The 27,432-nt window shown below is 41.2% G+C and overlaps 1 protein-coding gene across 14 annotated transcripts in view; it reads left to right on the plus strand.

The window, feature by feature from the left end:
* Positions 1-27,432, plus strand: part of TTLL5 (tubulin tyrosine ligase like 5) — a 317,823-nt gene that overhangs the window by 200,040 nt on the left and 90,351 nt on the right. For all 14 annotated transcript variants that reach the window (XM_027552476.1, XM_027552486.1, XM_027552477.1 and 11 more), the window contains one exon: positions 15,969-16,164. In XM_027552476.1, coding sequence (XP_027408277.1) covers positions 15,969-16,164 — 196 coding nt within the window. The remainder of the gene's footprint in view (positions 1-15,968; positions 16,165-27,432) is intronic.

The following is a 27,432-nucleotide window of genomic DNA, read 5'->3' on the forward strand; positions in this document are numbered from 1 at the left end:
GGCACCTGTCACTGTGAATATAAAATCTCAAAGTCATTCCACTTAAGTAATTTGAGGCACAAATTTCATGTGGCCAGCTGTTACTGTTCCTAGTCAGCAGTGACTAACAACAAGCCTTAAGACTTACTAGACAGTTTCTGTATTATTTATTAAATTGATATCTACATGCAATTCAACTTTTATTCTTTCACTAATGAAAGTAGCTGTCAGTCATTCAATGGAAGCCTTTTGTAAGCAGACTTTTTCTTGGAGACTACACTATGTCATTTTAGTGTTAAACTTAATTATCACTGACCTCTTGACTATATATAACTTTTAATTTCGTAGTATATCTTCCGGTGTAAGCTTCCAGGGCCCATGAGTTTTTCTGCCTTTCAACCATTTACCATCATTACTGTCACTCTGCTTATGTATCTCTCACTTCTTCAGAAGTTCTCGCCCGTTTATTTGATCCTTCAGGGGCTAAAGTACCTGTTCTCACTGTCAGCGTCATGTTGGCCAGCTCCCCTTGAGTCACTGTCAGGGCTGTTCCTCCGATGCTTTGAACCTCTCTGGAAGCACCACCTATTCCATAGTTCTGCCATTCCAGACTTCCCTTCACTTCCTCATCTTCCCTGGAAAGTGAGAAGAAAGTGTTAGTCACTCACATGTGTCTGACTCTTTGCGACCCCCTGGACTGCAGCATGCCAGACTTCTCTGTCCTTCACCATCTTCAAGAGCTTTCTTAAACTCACGTGCTTTGAGTCAGTGATGCCATCCAACATCTCGTCCTCTGCTGTCCTCTTGTCCTGCTGCCTTCAATCTTTGCTAACATCAGAGTCTTTTCTGAGTCAACTGTTCATATCAGGTGGCCAAAGTTTTGGAACTTTCAGCTTCAGAATCAGTCCTTCCAATGAATATTCAGGATTGATTTTCTTCAGGATTGACTGGTTTGATCTCCTTGCAGTCCAAGGGACTCTGAAGAGTCTTCTCTAACACCACAGTTCAAAAGCATCAATTATTCAAAGTTCAGCTTTCTTTATAGTCCAACTCTTACATCCATACATGACTACTGGAAAAACCATAGCTTTGACTACACGGACCTTTGTCGGCAAAGTAGTGTCTCTGCTTTTTAATATGCTGTCTAGATTGGTCACAGCTTTTCTTCCAAGGAGCAAGCGTCTTTTGATTTCATGGCTGCAGTCACCATCTACAGTGATTTGGGAGCCCATGAAAATAAAGTCTGTCACTGTTTGCACTGTTTCCCCATCTCTTCACCTTGTAGTAATGGGACCAGATGCCATGATCTTAGTTTCTTGAATGTTGAGGTTAGTCTAGCATGACTTATTTTTTCATGAATCAATCCTGGTCTTAAGTGATTCCCTTTTTTCTTTGTGTGCGTGCATTCTCAGTTGTGTCCAACTCTTTGCAACCCCAGTCCTTAGAAGCCTCCGATGACAGAATTAACAGACAAAGATTTTAAAGTGGCCAATGTAACTATGAACAAGGGTATAAAGAAAAGTAGGCTTTAATGAATAAAAGAAAATTTCAAGACAAATTTATAGATGGAAATTGTGAACTGAGAAAAACTAATGTCTGTAATCCAGAATAAACATATTAGCAGTGTTGAATTTTCCAATCAGTCAGGAATATGGGATATCTTTATATTTACTTAGGTTTTGTGTAAGATTTCTCATTAATGTTCATAAAATCAATGTATATACCTTATACATTTTCCAGTATCTTTATTTTGAGATATTTGGTATATTTTTATGAATTTTTAAATTATATTGCTTTTTAAAGTTTCATTTTCAATTAATAATTACATTGAAATTTTAATTGTGTATGACTAGCATATAAAAATATGATTGTATTTTGTTAATGGACCATATATATATATATATATTTATATATAGTTGGACTATAAAGAAAGCTGAGTGCTGAAGAATTGATGCTTTTGAACTGTGGTGTTGGAGAAGACTCTTGAGAGTCCCTTGGACTACAAGGAGATCCAACCAGTCCATCCTAAAGGAGATCAGTCCTGGGTTTTCATTGGAAGGACTGATGTTGAAGCTGAAACTCCAATACTTTGGCCACCTGATGCGAAGAATTGACTCACTGGAAAAGACCCTGATGCTGGGAGGGATTGAGGGCAGGAGGAGAAGGGGACAACAGAGGATGAGATGGCTGGATGGCATCACTGACTCAATGGACATGGGTTTGGGTGGACTCCAGGAGTTGGTGATGGACAGGGAGGCCTGGCATGCTGCGGTTCATGGGGTCACAAAGAGTTGGACACAACTGGGCGACTGAACTGAACTGAGCTGAATGGACCTTAGTTTCTGCTGCTTTGCTCCATTTATTAGTTCTTCCAGTGCAGTGTTTTTATTAAAAGTTGTAGAGTTTTTGGTGTAAGAAAATATATCTATAAATAATGGCATTTTTATTTTTTCTTATGACACTGACTGGGTCTTATATTACTAATTTTAAGAATAAATGTTTTTCCTTTATTCCTGATCTAGGAGAAAAAATGCTCAGTGCTTCACCAATAAGTCTCATGTTTGCCATAGGTTTTTCATAAACATCCTTTATTAGATTGAGCAACTTTCTTTCTGTTCCTAGTTTATTGAGAGTTTCTGTCATGAATAGACGTGAATAAATTTTGTCCAGTGTATTTTGACATCTTATCATATGATTTTTCTTCATTTTCTTAATGTGATAAATTACGTGACTGATTTTTTTTAACCTTAAATCACTCTTGTGATAAATACCACTTGATCATAATATATATCCTATATATGAGACAGATAGATTGATTATAATTGCTAATATTTTATTAAAACTGTGTGTGTGTTCAGGCATATAGGTCTGTAATTTTCTTTTCTTGTTTTTGTCAAGTTTTTTTTTTTTTTCAGAGGGAGGTTCACATCATAAAATGTGTTGGAAAGTTTTCCCTTGTCTTCACTGACAGATTTTGTGAAAGACTGAAATTATTTCTTCTTTAAATGTTTGATAGAATTCATTGAAACCATCTGGACTTGAAGCTTTCTTTGTTAAGGTTTTTGACTACAAGTCAAATTTATATATTTAGATTTTCTCTCATCGTGTCCCTTTCAAAAAGGATTTCTTTCCAAGGGTTTTTTCAGTTTATCTTAAGTTGTTGAGTATTTGACAGAGTTGTTCATAATATCGCCTTATACTTTTGATATCTGTATTCTCTCTATGATGTTCCCCTTCTTCATTCCTGATATTAATAATGTACGTATTTTTCCCTTATGATTAGTTTGCTTGAATATCAATTTTCAATTCTTTTCATATAGGCAACTTTTGCTTTTGTTGGTATTTCCTATTTGCCCATTTTCTATTTCATTGTATTAAAAGGTTAACTAAAGTACATTATTAATAAATTTTCAAAGAGTTCATTTGAACAAACGTTGAATTTAATTGGGTAGCACCAAACTAAGTGGACTTCCCTGGTGGCTCAAATGGTGAAGAATCTGCCTAGAATTCAGGAGACCTCGGTTTGATCTCTGGCTTGGGAAGATCCCCTGGAGAAGGGCATGGCAGCCCACTCCAGTACTCTTGCCTGGAGAACCTCATGGACAGAGGAGCCTGGCGGGCTACAGTCCATGGGGTCGCGAAGAGTCAGACACGACTGCTACTAACATACTTTCACTCAAATTGAAAATGGTTTGGAGTGCTCCACTGGCAGAGACTAAGGGGAAAGCTTTTTTTTTTATTTTAAACAGAGCAGACTCTTAAGCAGAGTAAGCAAATTATTTGGCTATAGCTTAAGGGGTTGCCTTACTTGGAAAAGACTACTTGGCTGTTTATGATTCGTTGTTCTTAAATGCATTTTCTCAAATGTCAGTGCATTGACTCCAGTGTGGGTTTTGGTTTGCTTATGTTGACTGCCAAGGCATTAATGCCCCCTCAGTCTAATGGCTTCCTTGTTTAATTACTTTATTAGCTTCTGCTCTTATTATTTTATTTTTTATTCTTTTACTTTGTGTTTAACTTGCTTTATTTTTCTAGCTTCTTAAAGTGGCAGCTTAGGACATTGATTTTGCATTACACATCAATGTGTAAAATCAGTATAGTATTCAGTTCAGTTCAGTCGCTCAGTCGTGTCCGACTCCTTGCGACCCCATGAATCGCAGCACGCCAGGCCTCCCTGTCCATCAAAAACTCACGGAATTCACTAAAACTCAAGTCCGTCGAGTTGGTGATGCCATCCAGCCATCTCATCCTCTGTCGTCCCCTTCTCCTCCTGACCCCAATCCCTCCCAGCATCAGAGTCTTCTCCAGTGAGTCAGCTCTTCACATGAGGTGGCCAGAGTACTGGAGTTTCAGCCTAAGCATCATTCCTTCCAAGGAACACCCAGGACTGATCTCCTTTAGGATGGACTGGTTGGACCTCCTTGCAGTCCAAGGGACTCTCAAGAGTGTTCTCCAACACCACAGTTCAAAAACATCAATTCTCTGGCGCTTGGCTTTCTTCACAGTCCAACTCTCACATCCATACACGACCACAGGAAAAACCATAGCCTTGACTAGACGGACCTTTGTTGGCAAAGTAATGTCTCTGCTTTTGAATATGCTATCTAGGTTGGTCATAACTTTCCTTTCAAGGAGTAAGCGTCTTTTAATTTCATGGCTGCAATCACCATCTGCAGTGATTTTGGAGCCCCCCAAAATAAAGTCTGACACTGTTTCCACTGTTTCCCATCTATTTCCCATGAAGTGATGGGACCAGATGCCATGATCTTAGTTTTCTGAATGTTGAGCTTTAAGCCAACTTTTCACTCTCCTCTTTCACTTTCATCAAGAGGCTTTTTAGTTCCTCTTCCCTTTCTGCCATAAAGGTGGTGTCATCTGCATATCTGAGGTTATTGATATTTCTCCCGGCAATCTTGATTCCAGCTTGTGCTTCTTCCAGCCCAGCATTTCTCATGATGTACTCTGCATAGAAGTTAAATAAGCAGGGTGATAATATACAGCCTCGACGTACTCCTTTTCCTATTTGGAACCAGTCTTTTGTTCCATATCCAGTTCTAACTGTTGCTTCCTGACCTGCATACAAATTTCTCAAGAGGCAGGTCAGGTGGTTTGGTATTCCCATCTCTTTCAGAATTTTCCACAGTTGATTGTGATCCACACAGTCAAAGGCTTTGGCATAGTCAATAAAGCAGAAATAGATGTTTTTCTGGAACTCTCTTGCTTTTTCCATGATCCAGCGGATGTTGGCAATTTGATCTCCGGTTCCTCTGCCTTTTCTAAAACCAGCTTGAACATTTGAAAGTTCACAGTTCATGTATTGCTGAAGACTGGCTTGGAGAATTTTGAGCATTACTTTACTAGCATGTGAGATGAGTGCAATTGTGTGGTAATTTGAGCATTCTTTGGCATTGCCTTTCCTTGGGATTGGAATAAAAACTGACCTTTTCAAGCCCTGTGGCCACTGCTGAGTTTTCCAAATTTGCTGGCATATTGAGCGCAGCACTTTCACAGCATCATCTTTCAGGATTTGGAACGGCTCAACTGGAATTCCATCACCTCCACTAGCTTTGTTCGTAGTGGTGCTTTCTAAGGCCCACTTGACTTCACATTCCAGGATGTCTGGCTCTAGGTGAGTGATCACATCATTGTGATTATCTTGGTTGTGAAGATCTCTTTTGTACAGTTCTTCTGTGTATTCTTGCCACCTCTTCTTAATATCTTCTGCTTCTGTTAGGTGCATACCATTTCTGTCCTTTTTTGAGCCCATCTTTGCATGAAATGTTCCCTTGGTATCTCTAATTTTCTTGAAGAGACCTGTAGTCTTTCCCATTCTGTTGTTTCCCTCTATTTCTTTGCATTGATCTCTGAAGAAGGCTTTCTTATCTCTCCTTGCTATTCTTTGGAACTCTGCATTCAGATGCTTATATCTTTCCTTTTCTCCTTTGCTTTTCACTTCTCTTCTTTTCACAGCTATTTGTAAGGCCTCCCCAGACAGCCATTTTGCTTTTTTACATTTCTTTTCCATGGGGATGGTCTTGATCCCTGTCTCCTGTACAATGTCATGAACCTCCATCCATAGTTTGTCAGGCACTCTGTCTATCAGATCTAGTCCCTTAAATCTATTTCTCACTTCCACTGTATAATCATAAGGGATTTGATTTAGGTCATACCTGAATGGTCTAGTGGTTTTCCCTACTTTCTTCAATTTAAGTCTGAATTTGGCAATAAGGAATTCATGATCTGAGCCACAGTTAGCTCCTGGTCTTGTTTTTGCTGACTGTATAGAGCTTCTCCATCTTTGGCTGCAAAGAATATAATCAATATGATTTCAGTGTTGACCATCTGGTGATGTCCATGTGTAGAGTCTTCTCTTGTGTTGTTGAAAGAGGGTGTTTTCTATGACCAGTGCATTCTCTTGGCAAAACTCTATTAGCCTTTGCCCTGCTTCATTCCGTATTCCAAGGCCAAATTTGCCTGTTACTCCAGGGGTTTCTTGACTTCCTACTTTTGCATTCCAGTCCCCTATAATGAAAAGGACATCTTTTTTGGGTGTTAGTTCTAAAAGGTCTTGTAGGTCTTCACAGAACCATTCAGCTTCAGCTTCTTCAGCGTTACTGGTTGGGACATAGACTTGGATTACTGTGATATTGAATGATTTGCCTTGGAAACAAACAGAGATCATTCTGTCGTTTTTGAGATTGCATCCAGGTACTGCATTTTGGACTCTTTTGTTGACCATGATGGCTATTCCATTTCTTCTAAGGGATTCCTACCCACAGTGGCAGGTCATCTGAGTTAAATTCACCCATTCCAGTCCATTTGAGTTCGCTGATTCCTAGAATGTCAACATTCACTCTTGCCATCTCCTGTTTGACCACTTCCAATTTGCCTTGATTCATGGACCTGACATTCCAGGTTCCTATGCAATATTGCTCTTTACAGCATTGGACCTTGCTTCTCTCACCAGTCACATCCACAACTGGGTATTGTTTTTGCTTTGGCTCCATCCCTTCATTCTTTCTGGAGTTATCTCTCCACTGATCTCCAGTAACATATTGGTTATCTACCGTCCTGGCGAGTTCCTCTTTCAGTATCTTATCATTTTGCCTTTCATACTGTTCATGGGGTTCTTGAGGCAAGAATACTGAAGTGATTTGCCATTCCCTTCTCCAGTGGACCACATTCTGTCAGACCTCTCCACCATGACCTGCCCACACGGCATGGCTTAGTTTCATTGAGTTAGACAAGGCTGTGGTCTGTGTGATTAGATTGACTAGTTTTCTGTGATTATGGTTTCAGTGTGTCTCCCCTCTGATGCCCTCTCGCAACACCTACCATCTTACTTGGGTTTCTCTTACCTTGGACGTGGGGTATCTCTTCACAGCTGCTCCAGCAAAGCATGGCTGCTGCTCCTTACCTTGGACAAGGGGTATCTCCTCACCTCCTCCTGGCGGTGAGGAGATACCTCCTGACCTTGAATGTGGAGTAGCTCCTCTTGGTCCTCCTGTGCCCACACAGCCACCGCTCCTTGGACGTGAGGTTGCTCCTCTTGGCCACTGCCCCTGACCATATAGTATTAATGCTATATATTTCTATCTAAGGACTCTTCCCTGAAATTCAAATTTTGTTTGGTTGTGTTTTCATTACCATTCAGTTTGATGCATTTTCTAGTTTCTCTTGTGATTTCTTCTTTGATCTATAGGTTATTTAAAGTATGCTATTTAATTTCCAAATATTTGGGAATTTTCTAGGTATCGTTTTGCTAATTGATTCTTAATTTAATAGCATTCTGGTTAGAGTATACTCTATGTGATTTGATCTTTTCATTTTTATTCAGATTTGTTTTATGACCCAGCGTTTAGGCTGTCTTGTGTATGTTCCCCATGTACTTGAATACACATTCTAAAGTTGTTGGGTTAGTTTTCCATAATTATCGAATAGACTGAATTGATTGAGGGTGTTTTATAAATGTTTAAGTCTAGGTTGGCACTTTGTAATTTTTGTTTCCCTTTCACCACTTTAAAGATAACTAAATATTTCTGGCTGTCATTTTTTAATAAATCATCAAATCATTTGCACTGTTGTTCCCTTGTATGTAAAAATACTACTACCACCAAGCACCTCGCCACCTTGGCTGCTTTTAAGATTTGTTTCAGCAATTTGACTATGATCTGCCTGGGTATGGGCTTCTTTGTATGTATTCTGCTTGGGGTTTTGTTCAACTCCTTAGGTCTGTAGGTTAATGTTTACCATCAGTTTTGGAAATTCCCAGCCCTAATCTCTTTAAATATTTCTACTGTCCCATCCTCTATCCTCAACTACTGGGATTTCAATTTTGTACATATTAGATATTCTACTGTGTCCAGTCTGCTGTTAAACATTCCAAATGCACTCCTCATCTCTGATTTTATATTTTTTTCATTTCTAGGATTCTTGTTCAGTTCTTCGTTTAATAGATTTCATCTCTCTATTGAAATCCTTCATCTGTTTATAGGTGTTGCCCATCTTTTACCCAATACTCTTGGGTACCCAATAATTTATAACTGTTATTTTGAAGTCCACGTTTGCTAAGTCCAACATCTGTACCGCCTCTCTGTGTCCTTCCACTGACTTTCTCTCACGGGTCATGTTTTCTTGCTTCTACATGCCTTTTATAATGATTAATTGTATGCTGGACATTTTAGGTAAAACCATAGGTGTAAGTAAATAATATTTACACCTCACCCCCCCAAAAAAATGTTCATCTTTTTCTCAGGTTTCCAGTATATGGAAAGGAGGCAGAGGGAGAAGGGGTTAGCCAATTTGATAATTAAGCTGGGTCTAGACTTTGTTGTAACTTTAGATTTGTTTCACCTCTGGCTGCTTTGGGGGGCAGAATGGAATCACCAGTAAGATCTTTTTGTGCAAAGAATTCTGAAAAACTGATATTGACCACTATGAATATGACACCTTCCTAATACTTAAAGACTGTTTTTTGGTGAGATTGGAGTGATGGATACTAATAAATACAGTTTTTTAATATTGTGTAATGAAATATGTCTACATTTGGAAGGTCTGCATAACTCAGTGAACCAGTATTTCTAAAGATTAATGCTGTATATTACAAAAATCTTGTATGGATAAAAAATCCATTCAAAATGCTAGATAGATCAACAGAGTATGAAAAGCTCATTGATTTGGTCTCGGATTTTACATTACTAACTTTTAGACTGTACTACTTGTTGCGTTTTGGTCAAGGTCAAAGAATAATATCCATCATTTCTCTGAAAGGGACTTTAATCAGTCCTTGCACACAGCACCACCCCTCCCAAGCCTTCTGTGTCCCCATGAAGTTGATGGAAGAGTTGATGGGTGGGTACAGACTTATTCTGTGGCTAGGGCTTCTAAAATAACCTGCCACGTCCAGGCGTTACAAGGTTGTCAGAAGTTGAGCTGGTAGATCCCAAAGGGGAGATCTTAGGCCCCATCTTTGACACTTTCCATTCCTCCTCGTCCCAGGGACCGTCCGAAGAGCTTGTCACTTCCTGTGGTTATATTCATTTAGCATTTTGTTCCTCAGCATTCTGTTGGTTTTGAAATAAGTATAATTTAGCAGTGTATTCAGCTTACTATTTTCATTAAGGTATAAGTAACTTTCTACTTGCTCAGAAGCAGAGGTCCATCAGAAACTCTTAAATGTTTTCTGGGTTTTTTTTTTACCTTTCGTTTATTTACAAGAGAGGTTATATTCAAGATGCTGAATGCACGAGCTACAATAAAATAGAGAGCTATTTCATTGTTTCTGAAAGTGGAGGGTAGGACTCCCCTTTGGGATCATGAGTTTTAAGGAGCCCCAGAGGCCTCTCCAGTTCACTCTTGCTCTCCCTTGACCACTGTCTAGAATAGAAAAAGGAAGCCATTATATTTACATGGATGGAAACCATGTTAGAAAACTGGGGAGAATGTTAGGACAGAAACAGGCAGTATAAACAGAAAGTCCTCTGTTTGAGATCACCAGTGAAGAGTGGAGGAAGGTAGACTCATGGCTGCTTATAGATCACACGTTCAGCCTCTGAGATGATTGGCTTTGATGTAGGATCGGAAAGTAGGTTTGAGCAAAAAACTGACTACCTGACAGGGTAGATTATATAGGTACCCCCTTCACTATTTTTTTAAAGTATTTTTTTTTATTTATTGGCTGCACCGGGTTTTAGTTTTATAGCATGTGGGATCCAGTTCCCTGACGAAGGATTGAACCCAGTCCCGCTGCATCAGGAGCATGCAGTCCTAGCCACTGGACCACCAGGCAAGTCTCCCACCTTCACTATTTAGTGGATTGAAGAGGAGATGGATCCATCCCTCCCCAAATAACTTGTCTCAGTCTTTAACATAAGGAATTGCAATACAATTATAATAACCCTTTGGATTCACTGTACATCAAGGCTTTCCTTTTTGGTATTAATAACTTGGAGCACTTTTGACCTTACAATGAATACTCATAACTAGATGGTGCTAACTTTGTAACATAGAATCCTCTGGTGGAAAATGATCAAATTTATGTTTCTATATACTATAATACCTCAAAGAACTATAGGGCAGCAGGGAAATGGAATTGTTTAGGAAGGAGAAGAATAATTATAACGGTAGTAGTTGTAGTGGTGATATATTTTTGTAACTCTTCCTGTGTGCCTGTACTTTGACTTGTGTTCACTCTTCAGTCTGCATGATAACCCTATGAAGTGTTGATCGGTACTATTATCATATCCCTATTTTACAGGTGAAAGTTTAAGAATTATAAAGCATAGAGAAGTTGGATGTAAGAAAAGCCAGAGTAGTGTGCCCTGTCTTCTCTTCTTATCCATTTGGTCTTTGTGAATATGACCCAACCCCAGCTGCCCTGGGAGGGATCAAGAATGGGACACACAACATTCCATGCAGAATCACACCAATTTTGCCCTTGAAAATAACCCCCATGGCCAAGGGGGTTCCCCAGCACTATTTGTAATGCCTCTCTGAGCATGTAGCATCCTTATTCTGTCCAGCACCGCTTTGTTTTCTAATTATTCATTTTAATATATTTACTTACTTGGCTGCAGCAGTCTTAGTTGGGACACATAGGATCTTTAATTGGAGCGTGTGAACTCTTAGTTGCAGCATGTGGGATCTATTTCCCTGATCAGGGATTGAACCTGGGCCCCCAGCATTGGGAGTGCAGAGTCTTAGTCACTGGACCGCTAGGGAAGTCCCTGGCCAGCACCGCTTTGGACAGCTTGTGGGAGCTCTTCCCTCATTCGTAGGACTTTTGGCACTTGCAGCGCCTTTCCAGCACTTACTGTGTGCCACGACTACTTTGTTTGAGATTAAAAATTTATAGGCAAAGAGAATGGAGCCTCTGCTGTCCATGAATATCTGTAGATTCCAGAGATAGACATTCCACTGTCTGCAGTGGGTGTAGTGTCATGGAAGTGGGTAGATACTCTTTCTTGTGAAGAAGTAGTAAGATTCTTTCCAAAAAGCACCTCCCTCAGTCTTCACGTTGTTTCTCATTAGAAGCATCAGTGGCATAGTTTCCCAGCACAAGGCTGACTCTTCCTGGTATTTTTGGGCATTTAGCACCTCTACCTATTAAATGTCAGTAATCCCACAGCCCCACTATTAGGACAGATGAAAGCACGCTTGCCAGCACCCTCAAGAGGGCAGAGGCATCCTTGTACGTGATTGCTCGGGTTTTGCTTGAATGGGGTGGAAGGACCTGGGGAAACGGACTGCGGAATCACACTGCACAACTGTCGAGTTCCTCCATTTCATCGCTACCCTGTATACTCTTTTGAGACATCATATTATTCTTGGGAAATCGTTACACTGAAGGCATATCTTTATGAAGAGGGCAACAGCCTGCTCAGGAGATTTTGCTTTGCTAAAGACCTATGTATTTTACAAGTTTCCTCCGAGTTCCGGATAACCAGCATCCATTTGATGGAACAGATACTAAACCAGTGGGAAAGATACAGCCCTGTTGACCAGAAGTTGGAGGGTGGGACATGTTGCGGGAAGGGCAGTGATGGTGAGAACGTTTAGTCCTGCAGTGCTACGGTGTATTAAAGAAAGGAGGAAAGACAGCCTTCCAAATGACGAGGCTAGTAAAAGAAAGAATGGTTTAGAGAAGTCTGCGGTATTGTTGGCTGTTAGCTACATAGGTAGTCAGGGCAAAATACACCATAGTTCGCTTTGAATCTCTGAATTCGAATCGAATATTCAACAGAGCATTCTCACAGCTAACTCTTTTAACTCTGTTTATCCTACTCTATAAATAACATAAAAGTATAAGGAAGTTATTTATAGGGAATGTATATAATATTATATTTTAGTATTGAGCAAAGAATAACATAAAAACTGAACTTTACAGAGAGTAACAGAATCTCAAAATTTTGGTGGAAGTAGGAAATGTATTTGAGAAACTTGTAGCTGCCATGGAAAGGACTATGTAGATATATAATCTCACTAGGGGCAAACCCAAGTGACAGTGTAGCTGGCATCCTCCGTGGCAGTGATGACAATACGTGCATATTGCAAACCCCGAAGTCTTGTGCTTTGACTGTGAGACACCGAGGTCTGAGTAGCACCCACTGGAATTCAAAGCAAGCAGGTTCCTCATGGCCCTTACCACATGGCCTTACACCGCTGAGCACTTGTGCACGTACCTACTGTTGCACTGCAAAAATTCCTTCCTCTTTGCTAAAAACCTCTACTTACTAAAGAAACTTCTTTTTGTGAGTTGGAGACTGCTTTTGTTATTGATGAGATTAAAAACAGCCTTCACTTTAAAAATTAATCTTGTTGCAGCCTGTCCAATGTGTATGCAGTCGGATGGATAAGCCTTCTCTTATCCAAAGGCCCTCATTTGATCTTCTCTTACTACTGTCCTGCCCCGTATACATGGACAGACCCTTGCTTCATGTCCATACCCCTGAGACTCTGTCCCTGGTCATCTCCTAATAAGACTCTCTGGTTACAAGAAGACATTAAAGTCAATGTCTGCTAGAAATGTTTGTTATTAAAGCAGTTTTTGTAATAGTAACAGCACTGGTTCCAGGCATAACCGGCTGTTACCGATTTTTTAAAATATTTTATTTATCTGTTTATTTATCTGGCTGCACCAGGTCTTAGATGCGGCATGAAGGGTCTTCGATCTTCATTGTGACGTATAGAATCTTAATTGTGGCGTGCCAACTCTTAGTTGTGGCATGTGGGATCTACCTCCCTGACCAGGAATTGAACCCTGGGAGCACGGAGTCTTAGCCACTGGACCACCAGAGAAGACCCTAAAACAGTTTTTAGAAAATAAAACCAATTTAGCTAGCCCATAAGTTGAATTCTGAAATACAATCTATATTGTTACATAAACCCTTTAGTATTGAATCCCTGAGTCTGGACTGCTTCTTGTGGCTAGAACCTTCTGTAACCAGCAGACCAGGAATGGAAGCAGAATCACAACTGATGAATTGTCTGACCTTTGGTCCAATTATCATAAGTGATAATTTCATTCTAGATTCAAATTCCTGCCTTAATTGGCATGGAGATCTCAGAGTTATTCAGCAGGCAGTTCCTGCAGTATCATGTCTCTTCCCGTGTTCATTGGATTGGCTTGCTCCTGCTTTTCATTGTACCTGGATGCCTTGCTCCATTGCCCTCCCTTCCACTCAGAGCTCCCTCAGTTCCCTTCTCTATTTGTTGTATCTTTGTTAGTAAGCTTTTCTCTTCCCTCACTAATGAGAAGAGAGATAGTTGTTTCCTCTAGCCCCTCACTCCTGAACTCTGGAACTCCTGTTTGACTCCCACTCAACACTTTGCTTTGTGAATAACATTAACATTTTATCCATATACTGGAGTTTATATTTATGCACGATCATTGATCTCCACATTTCTCCACATCTCCAGAAGCCCCTTGGGAAAGATTATGTCTAGCAACTGGTACCTTGAGGTAATTCAGGAGGGATCAGGAAGATCAAATGTCAAAAAAAAAAAAAGAAAGAAAGCTAATAATAAGTAAGCTCTGAGCTTTCTGGTGCTGTTCTCCAGGAAGATTAGCCGAAAGTGCGTAATTGTGCAACTGCACTGTGGGAGCCCAACTGTGGGAGGAGGTGTGCAAGGGATGTGACATAGCAGAGGTGAGATCACGCGAGTAGAAAACCTTTCATCCATGGACTTCAGAGTACACTACACAGACTTTCCCTTAACAAGGTGTCTGGAATGTCTTTGAGAGGGGTAGGGAAACCAAAGCAGAGACCCGAATGACCACGCTGAGAGAGAGGAGGTCCCCGGCAAGAGAGGAGTGTGGGCTTCTGGCCTCGGCAGATGACCCATTTTGCTCCCCACACCGCTCCCCACCCCCCCAGAGCTCTTCTGGGGTCACCAAGACCCAGACTGTTAATAACCAGGCGGCCGGTAGGTCAGGACTCAGGAAGATCTGTGTCAGCTCACCCCAGTCTTGTTGCATCTCTGCCACTGAAATGACCATTAACACCAAAGGATATTTACAAAGGAAAGAACAACATGATGATTTAAATCACTATGAATAGGTTTCTTGAATTAGGCACTGTTTTATTTCTCTAAGCCCCATTCACCAAGGTTTGGGGATAAGGTAGTTCACCATGAGGCTCTTCATGTTTCTTCTGTGTACAATTTTCTGGTCACTATAATTCTAAAAGGAAAAGAAAAAAAAAATACTAGGTAGTTAAAGAAGGTTCAGAGTTGAATAGCCAAAACTGTTAAGGAGATGGAAGGATTTACAAATAAGATTGTTCTAAAAATAAATAGAGATCTTAAAAAAAAAAACCAACTGTGACAAAATAATACATATAATAAAATTTGCTACTTTTAAGTGTCAGTTCAGTGGCATTTAGTACATTTGTAATGTTGTGCTTCCCTGGTGGCTCAAGTAAAGAGTCCGCCTGCAATGCAGGAGACCCAGTTTCGATCCCTGGGTCGAGACGATCCCCTGGAGAAGGAGATGGCAACGCACTCTGGTATCCTGGCCTGGAGAATAGCATGGAGAGAGGAGACTGGCAGGCTACGATCCATGGGGTAGCAGAGTCAGACAGGACTGAGCGACTAGCACTTCCACACTTTCACTTTTTCACAACGTTGTGCAACCATCACTGCCATCCACCTCCAAAGCTTTGTCATTGTTTATTGCTAAAACACAATACGCATTAAACAATATCTTCCCCATCCCTGTCTCCCCAACCCCACACAACCACTATTCAACTTTCTGTCTGCATGAATTTGACTGTTGTATGACAGATCATGCAATATTTGTCCTCTTCTGGCTGGTTTATTTCAGCTAGCAGTAATGTCTTAAATGTGCGCAAGCTAAATGTCAACGTGGCCGGAACCCAAATGAGATGAATTCAGAATAAGAAAAAAATGTGTCTTCTCACACCAGTTATGCTGTCCCATGATATGAGATATTAGCAGATACTTCACAATAGGTGGCTAAGGAAAACCAAGAATCCTGTATCATTCATCCATATGCTTTTGAAGTCGCTGTTAGTATGATTGTGCTTCTGTTGTCACCTTAAAGTAACTAGCCCTCCTGCATTTGAAGCTCTCAAGGCTCCGCTTGGGGGGTCCTTTTGGCCATTAGAAGTGAAGTCGTTCAGTCGTGTCCGACTCTTTGCGACCCCATGGACTGTAGTCTACAAGGCTCCTCTGTCCATGGAATTTTCCAGGCAAGAGTACTGGAGCGGATTGCCATTTTAAAGGGGAGAGAAAATGACTATTTAAATTATTTAACAGTCTGTGCCAAGGCTTAGGACAAGTGCTGCGAATAGAATGGAAAGCAGAGCCACCCACCTTTGTCTTCCTGGGGCTGCGGTTTAGTAGGTAAATCAGATTTGTAATTCCAGACTGTGTTCAGTTCTATCAAGGAAAAATAACAGAGGTGTTTCTCTCCTTGCCTTCATTGTGCATATAACCATTCTAAAAAATCTGCTTTCTTTTCTCTTCAGGAGCCTCCAGACAGGTGGCTTTGCCTGGGAGGGAGAGGTAGAGAACAACGCATATAGCAAGGCTACAGGGGTGGCCCCCCAGCACAAGTACCACCCCACAGCAGGCAGCTACCAACTCCATTTTGCCCTACAACAACTAGAACAGCAAAAACTTCAGTCCCGGCAGCTTCTGGACCAGAGTCGAGCTCGGCACCAGGTAATTCAAAATCAGGCTTTTCCATGTGCTAGTATCTTCCTTCTGTTAAAAAAAAAAATTTTTTTTTCCTTTCATGAGAAGTGTGGAAATAGTCTCTCAAAAGTTTACCAGTGCCACCATGGCTTGAATGGTTGGTTTGTGGGGAAATCTACAAACAAGTCATGTTCTGAAGCCATCCATTGGCTTTGTTGAAAGGTGATGCTGAACCAGTTTTAACATCCTTTCTTTCATTTCAGAGTTTCAGCACAAAAATCTCTTTTGTAATATTTACCCTTTCTGTTGCCTGATCTTATTCAATGATTTCTCAAAGGTTCTAATTCCCAGATACCTAAAAGCCAGCGTTTTAAAATAATTTTTTTGGTCTATAAAAGTGAAAGTGAAGTCGCTCAGTCGTGTCTGACTCTTTGCGATGCGACCCCATGGACTGTAACCTACCAGGCTCCTCCATCCACAGGATTTTCCAGGCAAGAGTACTGGAGTGGGTTGCCATTTCCTTCTCCAGGGGATCTTCCCAACCCAGGGATTGAACCCAGGCCTCCTGCATTGCAGACAGACACTTTACTGTCTGAGCCACCAGGGAAGTTCACAGAGAAAGGATGACTTCACACACAAAAAAAATCAGGTCATGAAGACTTAAATTTTTCTTGATGATTTGGGGTTATCATTAGAATCAGTTACCATGTTTTTCCCTGCTATCATGGGCTACCCTTGTGGCTCAGCTGATAAAGAATCCTCCTACAAAGCAGGAGAGCCTGGTTCAATCCATGGGTTGGGAAGATCCCCTGGATAAGAGAGTAGCTACCCACTCTAGTATTCTGGCCTAAAGAATTCAAGAGTCGGACACGACTGAGTGACTTTCACTTTTCTTCACCACGTTTTTCATGTTCTGCTTGTATGAATCCATACTGGTTCTGTGAGCTTCCCTGAAATTTATGTGAAGAAATATATTGGTTAATCTCTTGTCATTTGCTCTTATAAAAATGTAGTATGTAGTGTACACTAATTTGTGCAAAATTAGTATTCACTCAAAGGTAACATTCCCAAAGGTTTTTTTTTTTCCTTCTAATAAAGCAATTATCATTGTGCTCTCTATTATCTTTTCAACTACCATCCAGGTCCATAGGAATTTTTATTTTTTTCAGTATCATTCATCACTTGAAAATCTTTATCTGTGGTAGTATAATCTGTATATTATATTGTGTTTAGTCACTCAGTCATGTCCAGCTCTTTGCTGGACTGTAGCCCACCAGGCTCCACTGTCCGTGGGGATTCTCCAGGCAAGAATACTGGAGCGGGTTGCCATGCCCTCCTCTGGGGGATCTTCGCAACCCAGGAATTGAACCCAGGTTGCCCACATTGCAAGTGGATTCTTTGCTGTCTGAGCCACCAGGGAAGCCCGTATATTATGTTGATTCTTTGTAAGAAATCATAAATGCCGGCATTTGTGAAGTCTTTTTTTACTGGAGAAAAATTCTGACTTCTTTTTTTTTTTTTTTGCTTTTTTCCCCCACTTTTATTCAAATAAATACAAAACCTGTATACAACTTGATTAATCACACCATCTCTCTTTCTCAGACTGGTGCACTTAGATTTTAGACAGGCACTGCTGTGGTCACAGCATGGCTGTGCAGGATTTATTCTCTAATCTGAAATGATCATTTCAGATGCACAGGCCAAGAGCCACTTGTCAAATGAGCCATGGTGGCACCTGTCCATTTGAGATCGACAAACATAAGGATAAATATCTTTTTAGGTATAAAATACATATCTTTATAATGTACCTTTGGATAAATGTAATTGTTTTCTCCCTGTCTTTCCCAGATCAGGCGCTTGAAAATGAAAAATTTCAGGAATGGGCAAACCAATTCACTAAAATTCACTGGATTTGATTTCCTAAAAATTCAAACAGTATGGCATTTGCCACTAGAGTTAGTAAGACCAATAATGACAGACATTTTTGATGTGCTAGAGTTGATTCAGAAATGTACAAGTTGGAGAAATTTCATTTCTTGTAAATTAGTTACTCTCTCTGAAATTCTGTCTTTAAGATTAAGTAGTAGCTTTAGTTTGAAACTGGTTTAATATCACTTTTATTGGGAAAAAAAGAGAGGCTTGGCCTCTTGTGCCCCACATATTCACTTAAATATTATTTAATGGCTTTGATTACTGATAGTTTGGTTTATAAGGAACTAAATAATTTAGGCAATTACTTCCTCTTATCTAAAACCTGTAGGGTGAATGCAACCTACAATCATAAATGCCGGCATTTGTGAAGTCTTTTTTTACTGGAGAAAAATTCTGACTTCTTATCTGTAAAGCTGGAATACAACATCATCCCACTACCCTCTGTCACGTAGAAATTTCTTTATTTAAGCAGTCTTTGTGGAGGATTTCTCTGGTGGTCCAGCAGTGAAAAACGCACTTTCCATTGTCGGGGATGTGGATTTGATCCCTGGTCAGGGAACTAAGATCCTACCTCCTATGGAGCAACTAAGCCTGCACACCACAACTAGAGAGCCCTGTGCCACAACTAGAGAGCCTAGTCAGCGCAACAAAAGAAGCCTGTGTGATGCAACGGGGACCCACTACAGCCAAAATTAATAAATAAAAATAATATTTGGGATAGCAGAGACATTTAGGTCAGTTTTTGAACTTTTTTTTTTTTTTTTCATTTTGGCTGCACTGCCTGGTTTGTTGGGGATCTTAGTTCCCTGATCAGAGATGGTAGTGAAAGCAGGGAGTCTCAAGCACTGGACACCCCACCCACCCAGGGAATTCCCTAGAGCTTTATTCAGGGTCTTAAGAATTCCAGTTGAGGAGACAGATTTGGGTAATACCAAAAGATTATTCCCAGGAAGAGAAAGAGTCAGGGGCTCAAGGCCAATGCCACAGGGTTAGAGTTGTTCTGTGCAACCCTGACACACGGAAGGAAATGTTTGTCCTTAAAGGATAGGTGGTTATGAGTCATTTTAGGGTAAAGGACCAATAAATAAATAGACTGTCACAAGTTATCTTAGAGGATAAGGGTCCCCTAAGCATCCTGAGTTTCTGGAACACTGGGCAGATGTTCTGAATGCCTGTGTTAAGACAAGGAGCGGTTGAGGTTCAAATTCCGTTCCTGCTGAGATGTGCAGAAGCCACACGTCCTCAGTGGCCTCCTGGCTCCATTTTAGAGAATGCTCTTAGCAGCAACTCCATTTTTATTTTTTCCCACAGTATATCTTAGGTTGTTTTTTTTTAATCTGTGTAAATTTCTTAAAACTTTTAAAACTTCTGAACCCCATGCAGTTTGGATTACTTAAGAATGCCAATTTAATCAGATGCTGGATAGTGGAAATATACATAGCCGTATTTCCCTTATTTGAGTAGAATCTAGACAGTTGGTCCCTTTTAATGCTCCCATACCCTGAAATGGTGGATGATTAAAAAAAAAAAAAGGCGGGGGGGGGGAGGTGATTGCAGAGCACTGAAAGTTTTGAGGGAAAAGGCAGTTTTGCTGATTTTCACTTTTAGAAACTGCTTCATTTCTAAGTCCTTCTCATTCTTTTGATTAGCTTCCAGCAACTCACATTCCTTTGAAAACTCAGAGTACTGCTATTCTTGTGTGGATTTTCTTTTTTTTCACTGAGGATTATACTGACCTAGTTTCACTGAACTATGAAGTATATGGAAAATATGTTTTTTAGAATCTGTCAGAATACCTGTTTTAGGGAGAAGTCAGAACTCCCAAGAAGGGAGTTAATCTCGTGTCTCCTGGAGAGGGAACAGAACATCATTTATCATAATTTTATATATGTTTATAACATCATTTTATTTTTTCCCCCTGTTCTTCTAATCCACAGTTGATTTAGGTAAAAATGAGTAGGGGTGAAGTTTGGGACTGTGGGAGAGAGTGAAAGAAACTACATTCTATTAGCCTGAAGAGTTTATAACTACTAAAATAGCAAATAAGTTATTAAATGTTATAACATGAAGATATTTAGTAACTTAGAGCACTTTATTTCAGAGGATTTTTAGAAATACTCCACAGAAAGAGCAAAGCCCTATTAGATTTTTAAGCCTCTACTTTTAGCTCAGCTTGTGATTATACCTTTATAAATTACAACCAAATGATTGCCTGAAAACAGGGTTTGCCTTCTCTGTGTGGCCTATATGTCTGTCCTTGGGTTACCCCTTTAGATAGAGATGATTTCTCTGATGAACTTCTTATGCTTTGGATTCAAGTTGCTAAAGTGTAGACAGCCATTGATATAAGTAACAGTTTGGTTAATTGCCTGTTTGAGAGCTGCTGCTGCTGCTGCTGCTGCTAAGTTGCTTCAGTCGTGTCTGACTCTGTGCGACCCCATAGATGGCAGCCCACCAGGCTCCCCCGTCCCTGGGATTCTCCAGGAAAGACCACTGGATTGGGTTGCCATTTCCTGCTCCTGTTTGAGAGCAGTGGATAGAATTGAAATCTGATTTACCTAGTACTCATTCACAAGAGAAACATGTTTATGGACTAGGACATTAAAAGGGACCTTATACAGTATTGTGGGGCTTCCTTGGTGGCTCAGACAATAAAGAATCTGCCTCCAGTGCAGGAGACCCTGGTTCGATCCCTGGGTAAGGAAGATGCCCTGGAGAATGGAATGGCAACCCACTCCAGTATTCTGGCCTGGAGAATTCCATGGACACAGCAGCCTGGCAGGCTACAGTCCATGGCGTCTCAAAGAGTTTGTCACGACTGAGTGACTAATACATACACATACTATATTGTATTCTAGTCTACTGTTATACATGGACCGTGTCTTTCATAGTGATCTCCTAAAAATATTGTTGGAAAAGCATGCAGCCTTTCTTGCATTGCATTCAAAGGAAGTTGTCTATCCCTTTTGCACTTAGCTTTTTGAAGCTTTCAGGAAGGAAAACTGATTCAGGATATGAGTTTGGAAATGGGCATCTCTAACCATTCATGCAGTGTAAGCTTTGATCCTCATCTCTGTCTAGAATTTCAATCATAAGTCTAGAAGTTGCCATGTTACTGACTCACTCATACAAAAGACTGGTCCTATAATATGGACCTGGGAGAGGAAACTCACCTAGAGCCATTGGCAGAGGCTTCCAGGGCCAGAGGCACAAGGAAATAGGTATGATCCGGTCATTTGATAGAGAACATGATAAGCAAAACAAGATAAAATTGAAACTGTGAGCAGTTTATAAAAACATGGTTCTAAATCAGAGCAGAGGTCAGCAAGCTTTTCCTGTAAATGGCCATAAAGTAAATATTTTAGGCCCTGCAAGCTGTACATAGGGTCTGTGGTAACTACTCAGCTCTGCCAAGGAAAATAGCCATAGACCATGTAAATGAATGAGTATGGCTGTTTTCCACTAAAACTTTCTTTACAAAAACAGATGGCAGGGGGCTTCCCTGGTAGCTCAGTGGTAAAGACTCCATCTGCCAGTGCAGGAGACACAGGTTCCCTCTCTGACCCGGGAAGAGGGCTCATGCTGCAGAACTAACTAAGCCCGTGCACCACAACTGCTGAGCCTGTGTTCTAGAGCCCAGGAGTCACAACTACTGAGCCCACGTGCCACAACTGCTAACGCCCGTGTGCTCTAGAGCCCTGCTCCACAGCAAGAGAAGCCACCACAGTAAGCCTGCACACCGCAACTAGGGGGTAGCTCGTGTGCAGCCACAAAGACCTAGCACAGCCAAAACAGAATGAATAAATAAATAAAACAGTTTTAAAAATGAAAAACATGGCAGGCTGGATTTGGCCTGCAAGCCCTGGTTTGCAAACCCTTGGTTTTGAGCACCAGAACTCCTTGAAGGGTCTGGTAAAACATCAGTTGCTTCTCTGACACCATTTCTGATTCAGTAGGTTTGGGATCAGTTCAGTTCAGTTCAGTCACTCAGTCGTGTCCAACTCTTTGCGACCCCATGAACCGCAGCACACCAGGCCTCGCTGTCCATCACCAACTCCTGGAGTCCACCCAAACCCATGTCCATTGAGTCGGTGATGCCATCCAACCATCTCATCCTCTGTCATCCCCTTCTCTTCCTGCCCTTAATCTTTCCCAGCATCAGGGTCTTCTCAGAGAAGTCAGCTCTTCACATCAGGTGGCCAAAGTATTAGAGTTTCAGCTTCAACATCAGTCCCACCAATGAACATCCAGGATTGATCTCCTTTAGGATAGACTGGTTGGATCTCCTTGCAGTCCAAGGGACTCTCAAGAGTCTTCTCCAACATCACAGTTCAAAAGCATCAATTCTTCAGTGCTCATTTTTCTTTATAGTTTAAGGTTTGGGATGGGTGTCAATAATTTCCATTTCTAAGTTCCCAGATGATGCCAAGACTTCTGAGAACCACTGAGCTAGAGAGAAAGAGATTAGAAGTATCTCCTTTTCATTATTTGTCCTGTGTCTTTTGGAAGGGAGGCTGGTTTTGTTAAACTTAGTGTTGCCCTTATAAAACTTGAGGCATTTTTTTAAAAATAGGAACTTTGTTTCCATCTTTTTCACTTCATCTACCACAGCTTCCTTATGAATAAGTTTTCCAAACTTGAAAACTTCCTGTTCATTCCTCTTATCAGGGTACATTTTGCCCAGCAACCACTGCTCTCAGGATTCCAGTTTTATGAGGGACGAGAGATAAGTAACGGCGCAGATTCCTCCCTCTTGGTTTAAGTAAGAATGGCCAACACATAATAAGCACATATGGTGGTCCAAGCAGTATTCTGTGTGCTTTAAGGTATATTCATTCATTTAAAATGGGTTGCAGGATGGCTGAGGAAGTCGCGGGATCTTGGCCGTCTAAGGGTGGTTCAATGAATCTACGTCTTGATGTATCCCAGGGTGTCTTCTCTCTGGTTTCTCTCACTGCTTCCCACTTCCTTCTCAGACTGGCTTCCTGCCCTCGAAGAAGAAGGATTAAAAAAACAAAACTTCTCTGTCAGCTGAGCAGGGGGACCTTCTTGGGCAGCGGTGACTGCTGGTGACATCAGCCTGAGTGGCCCTCCCTGCTGGGGTCTGCAAGGAGGGCTGCGCCAGCTGTGAGGCCGACTGACCTGATTCTAATTGCCAACATGGAGCTGATGTTATTCTTGGCCCAGGGCAGAACGATTACTCAGTAGTTTCTGTTAAAGTGATTCTTTGTTAAAGCTCTGCTCCCAGCCCCCATCCTCTTGCCCTCCCACTCTCTCTCTACCTACTCCAGTCTGGAAAAAAAAAAAAAAGCCCCAAAAGCCAAAAAATTAAGGATATTTTGATGGTGGAGGCAGAACTGCTGATATTTCTTTTAACAGCAGAGGGAGAGAGGATTTTAAGTACACCTTAATTTTTCACTGGTTTCCAAAGCCCTTCAATTTTAGTAGATGTAATTTTTAACTTTGCAAAGGAACTCAGGGTAGGAGAAAACCTTGCATCCTCAGTTCCTCTGGTTCTTCCTCTCTGTCTGCCTTCCTTCCTCATCCTAAATCCCCAATTTCACCTCAGCTAGGTTCGGTGAGGGCCAATAGAGACTAACGTCCCGAGACACGCAGGGCGGGGGAGCAGCTCAGTATCCACTTGAAGGGGTCTTTCAGTACGATAGCAACATCTTGGGTGCCGTGTTAGCTTTTTGCTAACGGCGTGTGTGTATATAAGCACAGCCTCACAGGTGTGGGAAGGATTCCCATATAAACCCAGCCAAGTCTTGTTATTCTGCTCCTAAAAGTTCATTGCATGTGTCTAGAAAAATTGTGCATACACACCGCCCGCCCTCCCCCCGCAACCCCACTTCAGCAGTGAGCACTTCAGCCTTCTCCGTTGTGTTTGTGTTGTGGGGGAGGGAGAGGCAGCAGGCACCCGGGCTTTTCCAGGCAGCCAGCAATAACATGCTAGCTCCTCAGCCTGACCCAGGGAGAGCCAGCAAGCAGACCAGCTCTGCAGGGGGAGTCTTTCTAGGTCTTTCCAACAAGAGTATCTGGGAGGACGGTTGGGCATGGGGATTAGGGGGGTGGTCTGGGCACAACCTCAGGCCAGTGCTTAAGTTCCTGGAGCGGGCTGATTTGAACTTGTAACCTCCTGCTGCTCTGTTTTGTTTTGTGTTGTTTTCATTTGGTTTGGGGATCTTTTGTTCAATTTTATACTTCCTTCTGACCTTTATTGGGAATTCATCTAGCTTGTTTATAATTATGATTGTCTTAGAGCCATTCGATTTAGCAGATTTTGCCCAAACTAACCTCTTCTTCCATAATGACATGCCATTCAAAATATGTGATAATACACCTAAAACCGCATTCAGCTGTTCAGAAACAGAACTGTGGACAGGCTGTGGAGTCAGATAATCCCGTTTCAACCTGAGCCCATGACCTGTGCCAAGCTCTTTAAACCTCCTTGAACCTCGGTTTCTTCATCTCTAACGTGGGGATAATAATGTGTATCTGTGGGTTTTCGTGAGGATCATATTCCTCAGGATGTTTCCATGTGCCCAAGCACTAAACCTGCAGTGGTATTTGTATAATCACAGTGAATCTTCACAACTGCCCTCTTATGAAAACTGAGCATCACGTATGTGGCTTTCCCAGGCTCAAAAAAGTGACAAATAAATGGAGGAGCTGGGGTTTTTTAATCCAGGCAGGTCAGCCTCCAGCATCCAAGCTCTTGGCTATCATGCTCTGTTACATCTCTGACAATATTCAGGCATGCAATAAGTAATAGATGTATTATCACGCTTCTCAGTGGCACACCTTAGAAAAGCTGTTCCAGGGCTTAAAACTCTTAGAAATGGCCACACTCTACCTTCCGTTGTACTTTTATTATTTAGGAACAATGTCAGGGACCACTGAGTTATTTGGGTTTTTTATTGGAGTATAATCACTTTACAATGTTGTGTTGGGTTCTGCTGTACAACAGCGTGAATCAGCTATGTGTACATATATCGCCCCTTCCCCTTTCGCCTCCCTCCCATCCCCCTCTCCCACTCCTCTAGGTCGTCACAAAGCACCAGGCTGAGCCCCTGTGCTGCGCAGCGACTCCCCACTGGCTGGTGTTTTACATGTGGTGGTGTGTATATGTCAGTGCTCCTGCGTCAATTTGTCCCACCCTCTCCTTCCTCCACTGTTTCACAAGTCCATTCTCTACATCTGGGTCTCTAATCCTGCCTTGCAGATAGGCTCATTGGTACCATTTTTCTAGATTTCATATGTATACATTAATATACTGTATTTGTTTTTCTTTTTTTTTTTAATTTTATTTTATTTTTAAACTTTACATAATTGTATTAGTTTTGCCAAATATCAAAATGAATCCGCCACAGGTATACATGTGTTCCCCATCCTGAACCCTCCTCCCTCCTCCCTCCCCATACCATCCCTCTGGGTCGTCCCAGTGCACCAGCCCCAAGCATCCAGTATTGTGCATCGAACCTGGACTGGCATCTCATTTCATACATGATATTTTACATGTTTCAATGCCATTCTCCCAAATCTTCCCACCCTCTCCCTCTCCCATAGAGTCCATAAGACTGTTCTATACATCAGTGTCTCTTTTGCTGTCTCGTACACAGGGTTATTGTTACCATCTTTCTAAATTCCATATATATGCGTTATTATACTGTATTGGTGTTTTTCCTTCTGGCTTACTTCACTCTGTATAATAGGCTCCAGTTTCATCCACCTCATTAGAACTGATTCAAATGTTTTCTTTTTAATGGCTGAGTAATACTCCATTGTGTATATGTACCATAGCTTTCTTATCCATTCATATGCTGATGGACATCTAGGTTGCTTCCATGTCCTGGCTATTATAAACAGTGCTGCGATGAACACTGGGGTACACGTGTCTCTTTCCCTTCTGGTTTCCTCAGTGTGTATGCCCAGCAGTGGGATTGCTGGATCATAAGGCAGTTCTATTTCCAGTTTTTTAAGGAATCTCCACACTGTTCTCCATAGTGGCTGTACTAGTTTGCATTCCCACCAACAGTGTAAGAGGGTTCCCTTTTCTCCACACCCTCTCCAGCATTTATTGCTTGTAGACTTTTGGATCGCAGCCATTCTGACTGGCGTGAAATGGTACCTCACAGTGGTTTTGACTTGCATTTCTCTGATAATGAGTGATGTTGAACATCTTTTCATGTGTTTGTTAACCATCTGTATGTCTTCTTTGGAGAAATGTCTATTTAGTTCTTTGGCCCATTTTTTGATTGGGTCATTTATTTTTCTGGAGTTGAGCTGTAGGAGTTGCTTGTATATTTTTGAGATTAGTTGTTTGTCAGTGCAACTTATTTCACTCTGTATGATACGCTCTAGATTCATCTACATCACTACACGTGACTCAATTTTGTTCCTTTTTATGGCTGAGTAGTATTCCATTGTATGTATATACCACATGTTTATCCATTCATATGTCAATGGACATCTAGGTTGCTTCCATGTCCTGGCTTTTGTAAATAGTGCTGCAGTGAACGTTGAGGCCTATATGTGTCTTTTTGAGTTATGGTCTTCTCAGGGTATATGCCCAGTAGTAGGATTGTTCTTGCAGCATCCTGAAATATGTTCTATGAGTTTGAAGATTCAATGTGTGGGTTGTTATAACATAGGAATTATCTCTTCAGTGATCACTTTGTCCTTTCAACCCTGTTTTTGTTATTGGTTATATTTTTTAAATTTTATTTCTATGCTGGTATTTTTGAGAAGGCTATCAGGAAACACGACAGGTGTCTGCAGATGTTAATACCACAGATGACACTTTTGCATGATTGTATCATGCTTGCTTTCTCAATAGATTTCATAGAAATCTGATTCTTAATGCACTGTTACAATACAGACATCAGTTCATTATGCTGATTCATTACTACTAGTAATAGAAATCCCCTGGTTATTACCAGAGTGTTTTCTAAGCTGTTGCTTGGAAGGAGGAAGGTGAGAGCAAGGAAATAGGTGTATAGTGAGTGCCTTTTGTATGCTAGATGGAGTATTATCTCTGTTCCACTAATGAGGAAATTGATGCTCAAAAACTTTAAGTAACTTCCACAAGGTTGTACAGCTAGCTTTATTGCAGTTATAATAGACAAGCCAGGTCAGAGGGTTCTAAAGCCCTTTTCTACTCCCCCTCCCTCCCCCATGAGTGACACTTCATTTTCTCCTTGTTTTATACATTTATGATCAGTCAGATAAGGCATTCGAGTTTTATTGTTTCTGCTGCTATACATCCATACACACAAATATGAAAGAAAAGGTCAATACAATGAATCAAAACTCAAAACCCCACTTGGTCTAGTTGTGCTCAGAGACAGCTCTTCACCTACC

This window comes from Bos indicus x Bos taurus, chromosome 10 (assembly GCF_003369695.1).
Source record: "Bos indicus x Bos taurus breed Angus x Brahman F1 hybrid chromosome 10, Bos_hybrid_MaternalHap_v2.0, whole genome shotgun sequence".
Classification (NCBI taxonomy): domain Eukaryota; kingdom Metazoa; phylum Chordata; class Mammalia; order Artiodactyla; family Bovidae; genus Bos; species Bos indicus x Bos taurus.